At 43.2% G+C, this 20,293-nt stretch overlaps 1 protein-coding gene across 1 annotated transcript in view; it reads right to left on the bottom strand.

The window, feature by feature from the left end:
• PDE2A (phosphodiesterase 2A) overlaps window positions 1-7,716 on the bottom strand; it is a 179,342-nt gene extending 171,626 nt beyond the window's left edge. Inside the window, exon 1 of the mRNA XM_070749409.1 lies at window positions 7,663-7,716. Coding sequence (XP_070605510.1) covers window positions 7,663-7,683 — 21 coding nt within the window. The 5' untranslated portion in view covers window positions 7,684-7,716. The remainder of the gene's footprint in view (window positions 1-7,662) is intronic.
• Window positions 7,717-20,293: the final 12,577 nt, after the last annotated feature.

Here is a 20,293-nt window from a genome sequence, read left to right as displayed (position 1 = left end):
TATAGAATGGATATAAGAGATCGATATTGATCTGTATAAAATTACTGTGATTTTTTTTTTTTAAAATGATAAATTGAATAAATGAAGCTTTTGTAAAAAAGTTATTTAAAGAGGAAATTTTAGGAATTTGTTTCCCTACCTGTGCTTGGTGCAATGTCCCTGCCCTTACTAGCAACTTGATTGACGAGGCTGCTTTTCATTCTAAGTTAATGTTTGTCAAACCTGGTCACTTTAAGATGGGTGGACTTCCAGAATTCCCCAGCCAAATTTGACAAACACTGCTTTAAACCTTTCCTTGTAGGAAATCCCCAGGAATTCCACCACCAGGAGACAATTTCCTCATTTTTCATTTATTTCTCCTTTTCCCTCCCCTCATTTATTATCCCTACAGAAGGATCTGCCCTTCCCCCAGGCCCTCTGGAGAATATCTCCACAGTTGCATCCTGGACATAAACTGTTCCAACTCCCACCCTCCAAACGCCATCGCTACAGAGCCCTGCACACCAAGACAACTAGACACAAGGACAGGTTTTCCTGAACACCCTCACTCTGCTAAACAAATAATTCCCCCAACACTGTCAAACTATTTACTAAGGCTGCACTACTATTACTACTAGTTTTTTCTCATCATTCCTATCACCCATCTCCTCTCACTTAGGACCGCATGACTATAAATTGTTCCTTGTATCCTCAGATTTTTATTAATATGGATTGTTTCTTCATTGCTTATTTGAAGTGTTGCACCTCCTGATCCTTGACAAATGTCTCTTTTTCTTTTATGTCCACTGAGAGCATCTGCACCAAAGACAAATCCCTTGTGTGTCCAATCAGACTTGGCCAATAATTCTATCCATCCTTCCTGGAGCAATTCACCCCTAATTTGGCCCCTGGAATATTTGGCCTTTTTTGTCGCTTGGAAGGAAAAGGCAGGTGATTTTTTTACAGGTGATGGAAAATCCTAGAAAGGGATGCCAGAGATTCTTATGCAGGTATTCCTCAACTTTCAACTGTTTGTTCAAAGTTACAACGGGACTGGAACATTTGCCTTCTGTCTTCTGCCGCACGAATCCCAGCAGCCAATATGGTCCACAGAGTTGGCCTTCTCCGGGTCCCGTTGACTAAACAATGTCGTCTAACGGGCCCCAGGGGAAGAGCCTTCTCTGTGGTGGCCCCGGCCCTCTGGAATCAGCACCCCCCAGAGATTAGAACTGCCCCCACCCTCCTGGTCTTTCACAAATTACTTAAGACCCACCTGTATCGCAAGGCATGGGGGAACTGAGACATCTCCCCCGTATAGTTTTATGTATGGTATGCTTACGTTGTATAGTTTTTAAATGATGGGTTTTTATATGCTTTTTAAAACATTAGATTTGTTACATTGTCATGTTGTTATTATTATTGTTGTGAGTCGCCCCGAGTCTCCGGAGAGGGGCGGCATACAAATCTAATATATTATCATTATTATTATTATTATTATTATTATTATTATTATTATTATTATACTGGGAAATTGATTTATTTTATTCATTTATTGAATCCAACTTCTATGCCGCACAATCGCGAAGGACTCAGGACGGCTTACAATAATGTAAAAATACAAATACAATGAAAAAGAAGTCAAATATAAAACTCTAAAACCCCAATGAAAACCCACAGTTTAATTATCCAATCAACATGCATGCACAGCATTCACACCAGGAAGATTAATGAACAGGAGCCGAGAATAAACAAAAAAAAAACCTTTATTTTACAAACATGCACATGTCGGACCAAAGGGTCGTCTAAGAGAATGTTTCTCACATTTGACTTAGGATAGGTTTTTCACACTTAACAACGGTGGGAGCGTCCCCATGGGTCACATGATCAAAATTTGGACGCTTGGCCACCGACTCACAGTTATGGTGGTTGCTTTATGAAAGTCAACGGGGAAGCAAGATTCCCCTTCACAACTACTGGTCTCACTTAACGACTGCAGCAATTCACTTAACAACCGTGGCGAGAAAGGTGGTAAAATGGGGCCGAACTCACTTAACGACTACCTCGCTTAGCAACGGAAACGCTGGACTCATCCATGGTCGTATTACCTGTGGCTGATTTTTAAAAAATTTTTTATCCCGCCTTAGGAACTGCAACTATTATTTTGCTCACTAGCATTTGATAACAATTAATTTAATTTAATTTAACTTTATTTATTTATTTATTTATTTATTTATTTATTTATTTATTTATTTATTTACTTACTTACTTACTTACTTACTTACTTACTTACTTACTTACTTACTTACTTACTTACTTACTTATTTATTTATTTATTTATTTATTTATTTATTTATTAGATTTGTATGCCGCCCCTCTCCTCAGACTCGGGGTGGCTCACAACAATAATAAAACAGTGTACAATGAACAAATCTAATATTTAAAAGAAAATATCTAAAAACCCAACATTTAAAAACCATGCAGCACAAGCATACCATACATAAAACTCTATAAGCCTGGGGGAGATGTCTCAATTCCCCCATGCCTGGCGATATAGATGGGTCTTGACCAATTTACAAAAGGCAAGGAGGGTGGGGGCAGTTCTAATCTCTGGGGGGAGTTGATTCCAGAGGGCCGGGGCCACCACAGAGAAGGCTCTTCCCCTGGGGCCCGTTAGACGACATTGTTTCATCGATGGAACCCGGAGAAGGCCAACTCTGTGGGAACCTATTGGCCTCTGGGATTCATGTGGCAGAAGACGGTTCTGGAGGTATTCTGGTTCGATGCCATGTAGAGCTTTATGGGTCATTACCAACACTTTGAATTGTGACCGGAAACTGATTGGCAGCCAGTGCAGTCCGTGGAGTGTTGACGAGACGTGGGCGAACCTAGGAAGCCCCACAATAGCTCTCGCGGCCGCATTCTGCACGATCTGAAGTTTCCGAACACTTTTCAAAGGTTGCCCCATGTAGAGAGCGTTGCAGTAATCGAACCTCCAGATGATGAGGGCATGAGCGAGTGTGAGCACTGACTCCCTGTCCAAATAGGGCCGCAACTGATGCACCAGGCAAACCTGTGCGAACGCCCTTCTCACCACAGCCAAAAGATGGTGTTCCAGTGTCAGCTGTGGATCAAGGAGGAACTTATTCGACTTCTATGCCGCCCAATCCCATAGGACTCAGGACTTACAACAAATAGAATTAAATCTGTTGGGTTTGATGATTGTTGGTTTTTGTGCAATTCTGGAGTGACAGGAGATGAGGAAAGGAGTTGGCTTAGTTTATCCCAGCTCCATAACTTCTCAGCCAAAACATTTCCAAAAATTTCTAGCAGCGAGGCTGGGAATTATGGGTGGACAACCAAAGAACAGGTTGGTGGAAGTTCAATTTTTCCCTTTATTTTATTTACGTATTTATTTATTCAATTTGTATTCCACCCATTTTCCTAGGCAGGTCGCAAACAAAAATTAAAACATACAGATAATATTGAAATTCTAAAAACAATTTAAAAACAATGTACAACAACTATCCCTGCTTGTCAGAGTCCACTGAAGAACAGATACCCAGCCCCACGTCAGTCTCCTTTAAAAAACAACACACAGAACCTAAAATAATAGGGCTGGAAGGAACCTTTGAGGTCATCTATTCCAACCCCATTTAAGATAGGAAGCTTTATATATTCACGGTCAAATGGCTGTCCAATTTTTTCATGAAAACCTCCAGTGATGAATCACCCCAAGCTCTGCTAAGGCGAAGCTACAATCCTATACGTGTGCATAGCTAGAGGGATCACAACCCGGAAGAGGGAGATTGTGATCCCCTTATATAGAGCGCTGGTGAGACCCCATTTGGAACAATACTGTGTCCAGTTCTGGAGACCCCACCTACAAAAAGATATCAATGAAATTGAACGGGTCCAAAGACGGGCTACAAAAACGGTGGAAGGTCTGAAGCATAAAACGTATCAGGAAAGACTTAATGAACTCAATCTGTAGAGTCTGGAGGACAGAAGGAAAAGGGGGGACATGATCGAAACATTTAAATATGTTAAAGGGTTAAATAAGGTTCAGGAGGGAAGTGTTTTTAATAGGAAAGTGAACAAGGGGACACAATCTGAAGTTAGTTGGGGGAAAGATCAAAAGCAACATGAGAAAATATTATTTGACTGAAAGAGGAGTAGATGCTTGGAATAAACTTCCAGCAGACGTGGTTGGTCAATCCACAGTCACTGAATTGAAACATGCCTGGGATAAACATATATCCATCCTAAGATAAAATACAGGAAATAGTATAAGGGCAGACTAGATGGTCCTTTTCTGCCGTCAATCTTCTACGTTTCTATGTTTCCTTCAATTATGTTCTCATGGATAAGAAATTTCTCCTTCATTCTAGATCTCTCTCTCTTGGATAAACTTCCATCCCTGCCTTTTTGTCCTCCCCTCTGGACCATTGAAGAATAAATCAAACAGAACACCCCGTCTTTTAATAAATAATAAGGACTCGACAGGTGGTTGAAAAATGCCAAACCCAGCCTGAATTCTGACCAGCTGCACGACCAATCATAATAATAATAAATAATAATAACAACACAGGTCTACAAAATATATATCTTTTGTAATCATCGCAGTTGACCTTCTACTTTTTAAAATCATTTTTGTGCTCTGATCTCAAAAATGTATATAGTTTGTCTGTAGCAGGTATAGTTTCCATGGAGCAGCATCGCTATTATAAGGTATAAGAAATATACTGGCGACATTAAGAAAACAGTAATACTGATGTACAAAAAATATTTTTTGTAATCATCGCAGTTGATCTCGTACTTTTCTGAATCATTTCTTTGTTCCGATTTCAAAAATGCAGATCGTTTTTTCTGTAGCAGGTATAGTTTCCATGGAGCAGCATCGTTATTATAAGGTATAAAAAATATACTGGCGACATTAAGAAAACAGTAATCTACCTATCAGAAATAACGTAATAACAAAAATGCTTCTATATCGGTCACTTTATGAGATAGAGCAAAACTGAGCATATTTTTGGAATCAGCACATCAAACTCTATAAAACGGACATATGACTTTTGCTGATGATTTTTTGTGTGTGTTGACATTCACTGGTAATAATAATATATTAAATAATAATTAATAATGTATTAAATGTATAGGATGCCCAACTCCTATTGAACTCTGGGCGGCGTACAGCAGATAAAACAACATAAAAACAATTTTAAAAATCCCTGTAATAATAAAAAAAGGAGATAATTTCGCCTTTCGACTAACTCCAAAGCGTGGAATACATTTCTTTTTAAAAAAAAAACCATGGTGCCTTTAGAGTTTTGCTTCCTTCTACATAACAAAAGCAGCAGCAGACCAGACCTGTCATCCCGGCCTTAAAAATATGTCATTTGCCCCCCAAAGTGGCTCTAATTAACTTGATGTCATTACTGAGCGAAAGCTGATTTGCATTGAGGGGAAGCGAGCACGGAGGCAGGTAATTGTAGGACTCGTCAAATGTCATTCTATTTTTTTCTCTCCCCATCTTTGCTAAAGTCCACCTAACTCAGAGTTTGCCTGCAAAGCAGAGAAAGAGACAGACTGAGATTCTCTTCTGCAGGTCAGACTGACCGACAGAATAACCAAAGTTGGGAGGGACCCTGGGGGTCATCTAGCCCAACCCCCTGCTCAAGCAGGAGATCCTCAACCACGAATGTCCAACCTTGGAACTTTAAAACTAGTGGACTTTAATTCCCAGAGCTGACAAGGGAATTCTGGGAGTTAAAATCCCCAAGTCTTAAAGTTCTAAGGTTGCACACTTTTTATTCTATAACCATTTCCGACACATATGGCTGTCCAATCTCTTTCATAAAAACTCCACAACCTCTAGAGGCAAGTTGACACAACACAATCCAGGCCTTTAACTTTGCTACTGAATTCACCTGTTTTCTACATTTTCTGCACAACAGAGAAGACACACTATGATTTATAGAGAGCTGGGTTCACACGAACACAATGCCTCCAAAAGAAACCAAGTTTAACATCAACCAAAGCGAGCAGGTTGTAAAAACATAGCAACACATCCAAACCCATTTCAGGTTGTTTTTTGAGGGGTCTCACACCCAAAAGAAAAAAAATATGAATTTCAACCTGTCTAGTGTTTATTTTTTCCCCCAAACCATGGCAACTTCCACCCAACAGGAAAAACAACATAACTTTCATGCATTTTGGGTGCCTCTAATGCCTGCACCTTATCAAACGATATTTGACAAGTATAAAACATCACCGCTGAGCGAAATCCTTGTGAAACACGTAAACATTGTACAGCAATTTAGTTTTTACTCCTGCATTTTAAAAGGACAGGGGAAAAATACAATTTCACGACAATCAGGTCTGTTGGTGGCATTGAGAAGCAGTTCGGCCCAACGCGAGCAGGGTGGAGGCTGTGGGGGAAATAGGAGGAAGGCGGAATTTTAGGCGGGTTCCTCCAGTTATTTATAAACGTAATAATAAAGGTTGGGTGGCGATAAATGAATTAATAACAACAGCCACAGCCAGGGAGAAACATCGGACACAGGTTAAAACGCAGCCTAGGGGTTTCTACAGGGCACTTTCCCAAAGACCAAGTAAAAGAATTAAGTTCAGAAACTTGGTTTTCTTGGAAAGTCGGTGGTGGAAAAACCTTTCCTGTCCACGCCTGACTTTGGAGAGAAGGCAAAGGTGGTGGTCTTGGGTTCAGGAGTAACAGGGGTGGGGGATGAGGGTCTGGGGAGAAATCTCAGAAGATCTAAAGGTGTAAATACCATGGAACTGACTTTCGAGGGAATTGCTGCACCCTGAGTTCTCAGACACTTGTGCAAAACTGGCACAACCCCGCTCTGTTTCTCCCATCGTTGGGACTAATTTTCTCCCTGCACTGCTCTATCTGGAGCTCTGCTAATGCTCCCATCATCCCCAGCTGGCAGTGGCCAGGGGAAAGCTCTTCCATGGGTCCCTCCCAAAATCCTGGGGATTTATTTTAAAAAAGTGATGTGGGAGAGGGTCAGCCTTAAGAGAATTGTCTTTGGCTTGAGAAGAGAGAAGGAACGTGGAACCATGGAAAGGAGGGAAGAGTGGGAGAAGGAAGGAAGGCAAGAAAGAAAGAAAGAATGAATGAATGAATGAAAGAAAGAGGGAAAGAGGAAGGCAGGGAGGGAGGGAAGGAAGGGAAAGAAAGAAAAAATGAAATAAAGAAAGAGAGAGAGAAAGAGGGAGGAAAGGGAAAGAAGGAAGGAAGGAACGAAGGAAGAGGAATGAAAGGGAAAAGAAATGGGAAGGGAAGAAAAAATGGAGAGAAAGGGGAAAGAAGGGAAGAAGACAAGAAGGAAAAAGGAAGGGAAGAAGAAGAAGAGGAGGAGGAGGAAGAGATGGAGGGAACGGAGAGAAAAGGGAAAGAAGGAAGAGGGAAGAGGGGGGAAAGAAGGGGAGAGTGGAAGAAGGGAAAGAAGAAAGGAAGGAGGAAGAAGGGAAGAAGAAAGGAAAAAAGGAGGAAAGGCAAAGAGGAAGCAGAAAAGGGGAAGGGGGGAAAGGACAAGGGAAGCCCTAAGAGCGCCACTTCCATCAAACCTCCGCCCCCCAAAACCGCCCCGGCCCCCCCGGGCAGCCCCTTCCCCCGCCCTCACCGCCCCGGCCAAAAGGGAAAGGACCGGCGGCGCTTACACTCTCGGCGAAAGCCTCCATGGCCGGCGCCCATCCCCGGAGCTCCCGCCTGGCCCGCCGGATTCCGCGCAAGTGCCGGGCGAGGGAAGCGCAGCGGCGGGCGAGAGGCTCGCACTGCCCACTTCCCTCCGCCGCCCGGCAGCCTCCCCGCCCCGAGAGAGGAGAGAGGGAGGGAGAGAGAAGGGCAGAGAGAGGGAGAGAGAGAGACGGAGGGAGAGGGAGAGAAAGAGAGGGGAAGAGAGAGAGAAGAGCAGAGAGAGAAAGAGACACTGAGGGAGGGAGGGAGGGAAAGGGAGGGAAAGAGAGAGACACTGAGAGAGGGAGGGAGAAAGAGAGAAAGGGAGGGAGGGAGAAAGAGAGAGGGGGGAGAGAGAGAAGAGCAGAGAGAGAAAGAGACATGGAGGGAGGGAGGGAAAGGGAGGGAAAGAGAGAGACACTGAGAGAGGGAGGGAGAAAGAGAGAAAGGGAGGGAGGGAGAAAGAGAGAGGGGGGAGAGAGAGAAGAGCAGAGAGAGAAAGAGACATGGAGGGAGGGGGGAGAGAGAGAAACAGTGAGAGGGAGAGAAAGAGAGATTAAGAGAGAGAGAGGGAGAGAAAAAGAGAAATAGAGAGAGGGAGGGAGAGAGGGAGAGAGAGAGAAAGTGAGGGAGGGAGAGAAAAAGAGAGAGTGGGAGGGAGGTAAAGAGAAAGAGTGGAGGTAGAGAGAAAAACAGAGAAAGAGAGGGAGGGAAAGAGAGAGGGAGGGAGATAGTGATGGAGAGAGAGAAAGAGAGGGATGGGGAGAGAGAGGGAGAGAAAGAAGGTGAGATAAAGAGGAGAGAGGAAGGCAGAGGGAGAAAAAAGAGGGGGGAGAGAAAGAAGGTAAGAGAAGGAAAGAGAGAGAGAGAGGAAGAGAGAGAAAGAAGGAGATAAGGAGAAAGAGAAGAAGAAATGAAGGAAGGATCCAGATGTTGAGACTCTTGAAAGAGTGCAGAGAAGAGCAACCAAGAGGATTAGGGGACTGGAGGCCAAAACATAAGAAGAAAGCCTGCAGGAACTGGACATGTCTATCAAAGAGGAGGATTATGGGGTGACATGACAGGTGTCTTCCAGGCTTTGAGGGACTGAAAGAGGGAGGAGGATGAGGAGGATAAGAAGGCACAAGGGGGGAATTCCAGCCTACAAATAATGAGAAATTTCCTGACAGTGAGGACAATTCATCAACTGAATAGTTTGACCTGTGGATTCCCTTCCAAGAAAAGATTGGGCAACCATTTGACCACCGTGGGTTGAACTAGAAGACCTCAGAGGTCCCCTTCCAGCCCTTGGATTGATTCTGTGTTCCAGGTGCAGCCACCTGCAACCCAAAACATGCTGTGTGGTCAGCTGAGATTTGATTGGCTGACAAAAACCCCTGAATTATTTCTTCTCCTTCTCCTTCTCCTTCTTCTTCCTCTTCCTGTTATTGTTATTGTTGTTGTTGTTGTTGTTATTATTATTATTATTATTATTATTATTATTATTATTATTATTATTATTATTATTATTATTATTGAAACCTAGAAACCTAGAAGACTGATGGCAGAAAAAGACCTCCTGGTCCATCTTGTCTGCCATATACTATTTCCTGTGGATTTACTGCTGGAAGTTTGTTCCAAGCATCTACTACTCTTTCAGTAAAATAATATTTTCTCACGTTGCTTCTGATCTTTCCCCAACTAACTTCAGATTGTGCCCCCTTGTTCTTGTGTTCACTTTCCTATTGAAAACACTTCCCTCCTGGACCTTATTTAACCCTTTGACATATTTAAATATCTCGATCGTGTCCCCCCTTTCCCTTCTGTCCTCCAGACTGGGCAGATGGAGTCCATGAAGTCTTTCCTGATACGTTTGATGCTTAAGACCTCCCACCCTTTTTGTCACCCGTCTTTGCACCCATTCAATTTGATCCATCTCTTTTTGTAGGTGAGGTCTCCAGAACTGAACACCATTATTATTGTTGTTGTTATTGTTATTGTTATTGTTGTTGTTATTTATTTATTTATTTAATTGGATTTGTATGCCACCCCTCTCCAAGGACTCGGGGAGGCTCAGAGCATATATAGTAGACATAACAATACAATAAATCCAATTAATACAACTAAAAAATTTTTTGGCGACAAAGATGAGTTTTTAAACTTTTTCGGAAGGCAAGGAGGGTGGAGGCAGTGCGAATCTCCAGGGAGAGTTGATTCCAGAGGGCTGGGGCCCCCACAGAGAAGGCTCTTCCCCAATGTCCCGCCAACCGGCATTGTTTGGTTGACGGGACCCTGAGGAAACCAACTTTGTGGGAGCTCACCAGATGCTGGGATTCGTGGACGGAAGGCGGTCTCGGAGGTAGTCTGGTCCTATGCCATTGTTGTTGTTGTTGTTGTTGTTGTTGTTGTTATTTTGATTTCCAGCTTTCTCTAGGTGGAGAACGCATTAAAAAGACGAGGAGCGGAAACTTCAAATGAAAAATAAATCAAATGAAATAAATCCGCAGGCAATTAGGCGCGATCCCAACCAAAGTGGCTGAGATCAGATCAAAAGAATTGCAGCGTGTTTTAAAACCGTGTGTCGGTGGGACATTAAACGGAGCCGGGAGGGGAAGCTCCCTTTAAAAGCTCACCAGACTTCAAATGCTGGCTTGAAAAAGGGTCTTTTAACCCGCCTGCCAAGAAAGATCAGCAAAGTGGCTACAGAAGCTCCTGGATCTGAGGAATTGGGGTTTTTTTCCCTTTCAAAAGCTTTTTTGGACTCTGGTGTTTTCTTTTTTTAACAATCAGAGCAATCAGGCAAGGATTTCTCTTCTTCTTTTTAATCTCTTTCTTTATCACAGATACGATAAAGCAGATCACACAGATGGTAGCTCCACTTCAGGCTGGTCGCTTCCTTGACAGGCTTCTACTCTGGGCCCAAACAAATAAAATGAAGTTCAATGCAGAGAAGAATAAATATCCTACACCTAGGTTAAATATATGAAAGGGTTGAATAAGGTAGGTAGGTAGGTAGATAGGTAAATAGAAACATAGAAACATAGAATCATAGAAACATAGAAGATTGACGGCAGAAAAAGACCTCATGGTCCATCTAGTCTGCCCTTATGTAAATAAGGGCAGACTAGATGTAAATAAATGAATGAATAAACATAAAACGTATCAGGAAAGACTCAATGAACTCAACCTGTATAGTCTGGAGCAGTGTTTTTCAACCAGTGTGCCGTGGCACACTAGTGTGCCGCGAGACATGGTCAGGTGTGCCGCGAAGCTCAGAGAGAGAAAGAAAACAAGAGAAAGAGAGAGAGAAAGAGCAAGAGAGAGAAAGAAAACAAGAGAAAGAGAGAGAGAGAAAGAGCAAGAGACAAAGAAAACAAGAGAGAAAGTAAGCAAGAGAAAGAAAGCGAGAGAGAAAAAGAAAGAGAACAAGAAAGAAAGAAAACAAGAGAGAAAGCAAGCAAGAGAAAGAAAGCAAGAGAGAAAGAAAGAGAACAAGAGAGAAAGAGAACAAGAGAGAAAGAGAACAAGAGAGAAAGAAAGAAAGAGAGAGAAAGAAAGAAAGCAAGAGAGAGAGAGAGAGAGGGAGGGAGGGAAGGTGGGAGAGAGAAAGACATAGAGGGAAGTAGGGAGGGAGAGAGAAAGAGAGCAAAAAAGAGGAAAGAAGGAAGAGAAAAAGAGGGATGGAGAGAGAGAGAAAAAAAGAGGGAGAGAAAGAGGGAGAGAGAAATACTGTAGAGCGAAAGGGAGGAAGAGAGAATTTTTTTTGTCCAAACTTTTTTTAGCGCCCCCCCTCAATGTGCCCCATGGTTTTGTAAATGTAAAAAATGTGCCGCGGCTCAAAAAAGGTTGAAAATCACTGGTCTGGAGGACAGAAGGAAAAGGGGGGACATGATCGAAACACTTAAATATATTAAAGGGTTAAATAAGGTCCAGGAGGGAAGTGTTTTTAATAGGAAAGTGAACCCAAGAACAAGGGGGCACAATCTGAAGTTAGTTGGGGGAAAGATCAGAAGCAACGTGAGAAAATATTATTTGACCGAAAGAGTAGTAGATACTTGGAACAAACTTCCAGCAGATGTGGTTGGTAAATCCACAGTCACTGAATTTAAACCTGCCTGGGATAAACATAGATCCATCCTAAGATAAAATACAGGAAATAGTGTAAGGGCAGACTAGATGGACAATGAGGTATTTTTCTGCTGTGAATCTTCTATGTTTCTAGGTAAAAAAAACCCCCAAAACCAGTTCCCACGGGGGGGGGGGCACACAGTGGTGGTTAGTAAGTTTATGCACTATTTATTGAATACTGAATAGTTTGCCTATTGACCTTCCTTCCCTTGTACCTTGGTATGATGCTTAATTACTTTTAACATAGGAAATAAGGAAATAGTATGTTTTTACCCATAGACGCCGTAATCATTTTAATCATTCTCAAGAACTGGACATAGCAGCCAGAGAAAATTGAGCTACTTGCCTAATCTGTTCTCTTACTGAACCTTGTGGGTTCAGCACAAAAACCTTAAAACGTGACTGTGGTCCTCAACAGATAATACTGTCTGCCACTTGTCCTTTTGGTGCCTATTAAAATAATATGACTTAATCAACTGAAAAAGAGTCCAAGCACCTAATGGAAAACTTATCTTGGTCGGTAAGCCACTCCTACCCAGTCACATGACCTTTAGGCCACATGATTGTCAAGCCACTCCCACCTGGTCACATAGCCAGCAAGACACTCCTACCTAGTCACATGACCACACCCCCAGAATAAGCCACACCCACAGTGTGGGAGTAAAACTTTTGGCAGCCCATCACTGCCCAAGAGACACATACAAACTGGGTGAAACCACACATAATAATAATAATAATAATAATAATAATAATAATAATAATAATCATCATCATCATCATAACAACAACAACAACAAAACAACAACAACAATGATAATAATAATAATAATAATAATAATAATAGTAATAAAAACAACAGAGTTGGAAGGAACCATGGAGGTCTTCTAGTCCAACCCTCTGCTTAGACAAGAAACCCTACACTACTTCAAGCAAATGGTTATCCAACATCTTGAAAGCTTCCAACGATGGAGCATTTGCAATTTCTAGTGGCAAGCCATTCCACTGATTAATTGTTCTGTCAGGAATTTTCTCCTTAGTTCTAAGTTGCTTCTCTCCTTGTTTAGTTTCCACCCATTGCTTCTTGTTCTGCCCTCAGGTGCTTTGGAGAATAGCCTGACTCCCTCTTCTTTGGGGCAACCCCTAAGATATTGGAAGACTGCTCTCATATTTCCCCTGGTCCTTCTTTTCATTAAACTAGCCATGCCATTAAACGAGTCATTAAACTAGCCCTTTGAGGGGCTGCCACAGAGGAGGACAGGGTCAGGCTGTTTTCCAAAGCACCAGAAGGAGCAACGGACGGAAGCTTCAACCTGGAAACAAGGAGGAACTTTCTGACAGTGAGAGCGACCAACCAGTGGAACAGAAGTTGCCTGCGGAGGTTGTGGGAGCTCCAACACGTGAGACTTTCAAGAAAGGACTCGAGTGCCATTTCTCTGGGGTGGTGTGGAGTCTCCTGCTTGAGCAGGGAGTTGGACTAGATGACCTCCAAGGTCCCTTCCAGCTCTAGTAAATGACTAAATAGATGGAGGGTCATACAGGCAGAAATCACAGAAGGCCAAAGTTGAAAGGGACCTTGGAGGTCTTCTAGTCCAACCCCCTGCTTAACATCTGGAAAGATGTTGAGAACTGATGATGTTACCTAGTTTGGGTCACGAAATATCTGCAAGAAAACAACCCAGCTCAGAGAGCATTGAGGACCCCACCCCCCATAGCTGCTGTCCTCCTCCTCTTGCCCCTAACAACAAATTGGTTTGGTGCTGCCTTCTCCTAGGGCTACCTGTCCACTCTAGGGTTTCCTGGTGGTCCCTTTTCCAAGCGAGAACTCCATCTGACCTAGCTTAGCTTCCTTCAGGTTTAAAAACAAAAACAAGTGCAACAGCGCCCCCTGCTGTACATCAGCCTCAGGACAGCAACCGGTTTTAGAGAAAATTTCAGATCAGGGGTTCAAGCATCCACTTCTCTTCCAATCTGGATGGGGTGCTATGGCAACCTCAAACAGTCATTAAATGAACTGTTGTAAATGGAGGACTACAAGGAAGGAAGGAAGGAAAGAAGGGAGAGAGACAAGAAAGAAAGAAAGAAAGAAAGAAAGAGGGAGGGAGGGAGGGAAGAAAGGAAGGAAAGGAGAAGGAGACAAGAAAGAAAGAAAGGAAGAAAAAAGGAAAGAAAGAGGGAGGGAGGGAAGGAAGGATGGAAAGGAGAAGGAGACAAGAAAGAAAGAAGGAAAGAAAGAAAGAAAGAAAGAAAGAAAGAAAGTGGGAGGGAGGGAAGAAAGAAAGAGAGAGAGAGAGAGAGAGGGAGAGGGAGGGAGGGAAGAAAGGAAGGAAAGGAGAAGGAGACAAGAAAGAAAGGAAGGAAGAAAAAAGGAAAGAAAGAAAGAGGGAGGGAGGGAAGGAAGAAAGGACGGAAAGGAGAAGGAGACAAGAAAGAAAGAAAGAAAGAAAGAAAGAAAGAAAGAAAGAAAGAAAGAAAGTGGGAGGGAGGGAAGAAAGAAAAAAAGAGGGAACATAGGAAGCAAAGAAAAGAAAGAAAGAAAGAGAGAGAGAGAGGGAGGGAGAGAAGGAAGAAAGGAAGGAAAGGAGAAGGAGACAAGAAAGAAAGAAAGAAAGAAAGAGGGAGGGAGGGAAGGAAGAAAGGAAGGAAAGGAGAAGGAGACAAGAAAGAAAGAAAGAAAGAAAGAAAGAAGGGAACATAGGAAGTAAAGGAAAGAAAGAAAGAAAGAGGGAGGGATGGAAGGAAGGAAGAGGGAGGGGAACAAAGGAAGCAAAGAAAAGAAAGAAAGAAAGAAAGAAAGAGGGAGGGAGGGGCGAGGGAAGGAAAGAAGGAAAGAGGGAGGGAGGGGCGAGGGAAGGAAAGAAGGAAAGAAAGAAAGAAAGAAAGAAAGAGGGAGGTAGGGAAAGAAGAAAGGGGAAGAAAGGAAGCAAAGAAAAGGAAGGAAGGAAGAGGGAAGGAGGGAGCAAATGAAGAAAGGAAGAGGGAGGAAGGAAAGAAGGGAGAGGGAGACAAGAAAGAAAGAAAGGAAGAAAAAAGGAAAGGAAGAGGGAGGGAGGGAAGGAAGAAAGGATGGAAAGGAGAAGGAGACAAGAAAGAAAGAAGGAAAGAAAGAAAGAAAGAAAGAGGGAGTGAGGGAAGGAAGGAAGGAAGGAAGGAAGGAAGGAAGGAGCAACTCACTTTCAAAAAAAGACCAAGTTGCTTTTCTACTGTGCTGTGTCTCTGTGTGTGTCTGTGTGTATTTAGAGAGTTTAATTTTAATTCCCCTTTCTGCCCAGGGCCAGGGAGGGAGGGAGGGAGGGAGGGAGGGGGTTCCACCGAGTGCCTCACGCTTTGCACAACTCCTACAACTGTGAGTGAGGGCGAAGGAGGGGGGAAACGAGGAGGGGGGGCTGCATTCTTAAACACCCCCCCCACCAGAAGCCAAACCTTCCCAGCGCTGCACTCCCACCCCCGGCTGATGTTCAGCTACGGCCACTTCGCCAGCCTCCTGCAATGCAGACCCCGGGCGTCCTGCCGCCTGCAGCCCAGTACGGAGCAGCTGGAGGATCGGCTGGGAGGGGCTCCCGAAGGCCACCTAGACTGGGGAGGGGGCAGAGGGAATCCCGGTCCTCCCCCAGGGCCCTCTGCGGGGGGGGGGGGGGGGCTGGCTCGGAATGGCTGCCTTCTCAGACAGGCAGCGGTGGTCAGAAAGCAGGCAGGGAGGGGGAGAAAGAGAGAGGGGGGGACAAGCGTCAGGTGAAGGAGGGAGGAAGATTGGAATGAGAAGGAAGGAAGGAGAGAAGAGAGAGAAAGACAGGAGGGGGAGGGGGAGGGGGAGGGAGGGAGGGAAGGAAGGAAGGAGAAGGAAAGAGAAAAAGAGATGGAAAGCAGACAGGAAAGGAAGGAAGGAGGGAGGGAGGGAAGGAAAGAGAAAGAAAGAGAGAGATGTGAAGACAGAAAGGAAAGAAAGCAAGGAAGGAAGGAAGGAAAGAGAAAGAAAGACAAAGAAAGAGGGGGAAAGAAAGGAAAGAGGGAAGGAAGGGAGAGAAAGGAAAGGAAAGAAAGAAAGAAAGAAAGAAAGAAAGAAAGAAAGACCAACTTCTCTAACAAGACAAGCAAACCAAAGCAACTTTGTAGTGCCAACTCAGGGAAACCTGGAGGGGGAAGCCCCCAGGCAGAGGACGAGGCGGAGACCCCTTCCTCAACGCTCCCCTCCCTCCTCACCACCCTCCCCCCTTCCCGGCCTTACCTGCAGGGACTCGGTGGTGCCTCCTCCTCCTCCTCCCGCCTCCTCGGCCTTGGGGAAGACCTGCTGCCCCCGCCTGAAAAACCGAAGGGCAGCGATCAGCATGTGGGGCAGGATCAGCACCATGGTCCTTGTAGTCCCCCTCCCTCCCCTCCTCCGTCTACTACATGCTCCGAGAAGGAGGCTTTGCGAGCAGGCTGACAGGCAGGCATGGTCCAGCCTTCTCTCCCCACCCTCCACCCCGGCTGCTGTCACACAAAGACACACACACACACACAAAGACACACTCGCCCTGCCGTTCCCCACCTGCCAGCGGTGGCACCATGCCTGGGCATCCCCGGCTGGTGGCTTTGCCGGCCAGCGACTGGCGAGAGTCCCAACAGAGCCGAGAGCCTTCGGTTGTGTCTGGAGTGTGCAAGGAGCAGGATTGCACATGGACACACAAACACACACACAAACACACCGACACAGCTTGCCCTCATCCAGGAATTCTTGATACACTTTTAGGGCAGATTAATTTTAAAAAAAATAATCTTTATTTTTTTTTAAAAAAAATATCTTTATTAAATATTTACATTAAAAAATAGACAAAGAAACAATCCATAACACATAAAACATCCACACACACAAGGAAATTCCCCATTTCCCCATATCAAAACTTAAGTACTTAACAATTAACACTGTTGACCATTATTTATTCCCAGCCTCCCACTTAGGACTGTATGACGATCACTTGTTATTTGGATCCTTAAGATTTATATTAATATTGTTCCCTGATTGCTTATTTGACTCCTATGACAATAATTAAGTGTTTTTTAACCTCCTGATTCTTGATGAATTTATCTTTTCTTTTATGTCCCCTGAGAGCATCTGCACCAAAGACAAATTCCTTGTGCGTCCAATCACCCTTGGCCAATAAAGAATTCTAATATTCTAATATTCTAATATTCTAATATTCTAATATTCTAATATTACTTGTAACATTATAAAGCTGTCTTAAACCCTTCTATATTTCTCTTGTCATGTTCAATTTCTAAGTCGTAATCTCTTTTGTGTTTTTAAGTTTTAACAATGTTGGTTTTAACAACGGTTCGTCTTTTTTTTCTTCATGGTCTGAGGTAAAGGTGAAATCATACCATTATAATTATTTCATAATTTTAAGTATAGTTTTTTAATTCAACTAATTATAGCACCTGTTCCATGTTGTGTAAAATTCTGCCTCGTCCCTGTCTTTATATATAGTTGTTTTTCTGTCAAATCCTGTAAAGGTATGTCTAGCTGATGAGGACATAATAAGGTCGAAATAGATTTAGGCTCCCTTCCTTTTCACATAGCAGCAAAAATATGTATATATTTGACACAAAAACATGTAACTCTTTCCTGGTACAGCCTAGAGGTTAATTCTCTTACAAGACAACGGCTGCAAGTTCAAGTCCCAGCGAGGGGGGACGATGAGACCAAAATAAGGCCGAAATAGTCTCCTTTAATTTTCAAATTCAGCAAAAACATGTTATATATATGTTATATATTTTTGCTGATGTATATATGACATACAAACATACAATAAGACCAACAAACACATAAATACATACTACCTTTTATTTATATATATACACTGCTCGAAAAAACAAAGGGAACACTTAAACAACACAATATAACTCCAAGAAAATCAAACTTCTGTGAAACCATACCGTACACTTAGGAAGCAACACTGGTTGACAATCAATTCCACAGGCTGTTGTGCAAATTAAACTTTGTACAGAACAAAGTATTCAATGAGAATATTTCATTCATTCAGATCTAGGATGGGTTCTTTGAGGGTTCCCTTGATTTTTTTGAGCAGTGTTTTTTATGTTATAAAGCATTTTTTAAAAACAGGAAACGAGAAAGGAATTTTAAGGGTTTTTTTCTTCAACTTGCAAGTGCATCTGGAGAATCATAAAACAAATTTGAAGTTTTGCAAATTTGGCTATTTTTTCCCCCAGTGGGGAAGAGATGGGAGGGGGCTCAGCTGCCCTAGAAGAAGACTAACCAGTTTGGCGAGGTGTCCTTTAGCCGCCCTTGTCCCCAGCCCTCCCCACCCCATTCCTCCAACCAGCTGTCTCTTTCGGTTATTTTTACCAACCAGAACTAAATCTGGAATTTCTTCATTCCAGCCGAGGGGCTTCCTTGTGGGTCTTGCCTGGCGCATTTAGAGAATTGCTACCTTTTGCCCCACCTCCAATCCTGGGTTTTTCCTCCCCCCCTGACCATGACACTACGGTTTGCTTCATCCTGATTTATGGATAACTGGATTGACAGAAGCTTTTTTCCAGGTTACATAGAAACATAAAAGATTGACGGAAGAAAAAGTCCTCCTGGTCCATCTCGTCTGCCCTTAGACTATTTCCTTTATTTTATCTTAGGATGGATCTATGTTTATCCCAGGCAGGTTTACATTCAGTGACTGTGGATTGACCAACCACGTCTGCTGGAAGTTTGTTCCAAGCATCTACTAATCTTTCAGTCAAATATTTTCTCACGTTGCTTCTGATCTTTCCCCCAACAAACCTCAGATGGTGTCCCCTTGTTCTTGTGTTCACTTTCCTATTAAAAACACTTCCCTCCTGGACCTTATTTAACCCTTTCACATATTTAAATGTTTCTATCATGTCCCCCCTTTCCCTTCTGTCCTCCAGACTCTACAGATTTATTTATTTATTTTATTTTATTTTATTATTTAGATTTGTATGCCGCCCCTCTCCGAAGACTCGTGGAGTTCATGAAGTCTTTCCTGATCAGTTTCATGCTTCAGACCTTCCACCCTTTTTGTAGCCCATCTTTGGACCCCTTCAATTTTATCTATTTTATTTACTAAGGAGGTTGCTCTCCTTGGATATCCAACTTGCAACCATACATTTAAGCGACAGCGATCAGAGGTTGCGCTATCACTGCAGACAGAAATAGTTAGCTTGTATTAAGACATGTTTCTTTACGATGTTGCATTAGGGGAATAGCAATTAGATTGCACTCTGGGGGGTGTAGTTTTACATGGGACCACATCTGTGTATTCCTATTGCCGTGGTTGGCTCGCATCCTTCTCCTTTGGTCACAAACTTTGAGGAGAATGAACCAGGTCCGTCTGGGTGTCATAGGCCAGCGTGTTTACCAGACAAAGTGAGGGTGAGTTATTTATTTTATTTATTTATTATTTGGATTTGTATGCCGCCCCTCTCCGAAGACTCGGGGCGGCTCACAACAAGTGAAACAAATCATAATAATCCAATTAATTAAAATATTTAAAGATTTAAAAAACCCCATATACTAACAGACACACACACAAGCATACCATGTATAAGTTAGAGCCTGGGGAACCTCCAGAGACTGCAGATCCCCCAACTGGTGTAATGGTAGAGTCAGATGTGGACCCCATATTAGACGCGAGGGTAAGAAGAATGTGAGGGAGACAAGAATATCTCCAGCGATGTAGATCTAGGCGTTGAATACTTCTGTGCACAGCTTGTCGTCACTGAGAGTATAAAAAGGAGGAGGATGGGAAACCATGATGCAGAAGTTCAACGTTTATATATATATATATATATATATATATATATATATATAGAGAGAGAGAGAGAGAGAGAGAGAGAGAGAGAGGAGACAGAGAGACAGAGAGAGACAGAGAGAGAGACAGAGAGAGAGACAGAGAGAGAGACAGAGACAGAGAGAGACAGAGAGAGAGACAGAGAGAGAGACAGACAGAGAGAGACAGACAGAGAGACAGAGAGAGACAGAGAGACAGAGACAGAGAGACAGAGACAGAGAGAGAGAGAGACAGAGAGAGAAGTAGCATCCGAAGAGTCTCTCTCTTAAATCCTTCTGCAATCCTGAAATCCTGGTTTTTGAGGGCATCTGTGAGCACCTGTCAACGTCGAAAATGAATGACTTGAATTTATTACTTTATGTAGATGCTTGTTATTAACTGCTGATAATGGTGGACGTTTGGAAGTCAGACTGACATTCCTCTGATTTCATGGCTGTTTCCACCACGTTTCTTTGTAAATAGACAAATATACCTAGTGACTTTGCTTCGGAGTCTTCTTTGGGGCTTAATTACTGCTAATTAACTGGGCCGGACAGAACACCTACTGGAATAATTGGAGAGAGCATTCCAGCGGGTTCTTTGCTATCCACTAAGCAATCCAGCATGTAGAAGCAACAGGTAGAACAGCACAAGGGCAAAGCCGGGGGCAATTCAACCTCTTTTTACATGTACAATGGGAAAGATTGCACTGCAAACAAATTGCATCATA

This window comes from Erythrolamprus reginae, chromosome 4 (genome assembly GCF_031021105.1).
Source record: "Erythrolamprus reginae isolate rEryReg1 chromosome 4, rEryReg1.hap1, whole genome shotgun sequence".
Classification (NCBI taxonomy): Eukaryota; Metazoa; Chordata; class Lepidosauria; order Squamata; family Dipsadidae; genus Erythrolamprus; species Erythrolamprus reginae.
The sequence above is the reverse complement of the archived record's forward strand: the minus strand, read 5'-3'. Positions and strand labels throughout refer to the sequence as shown.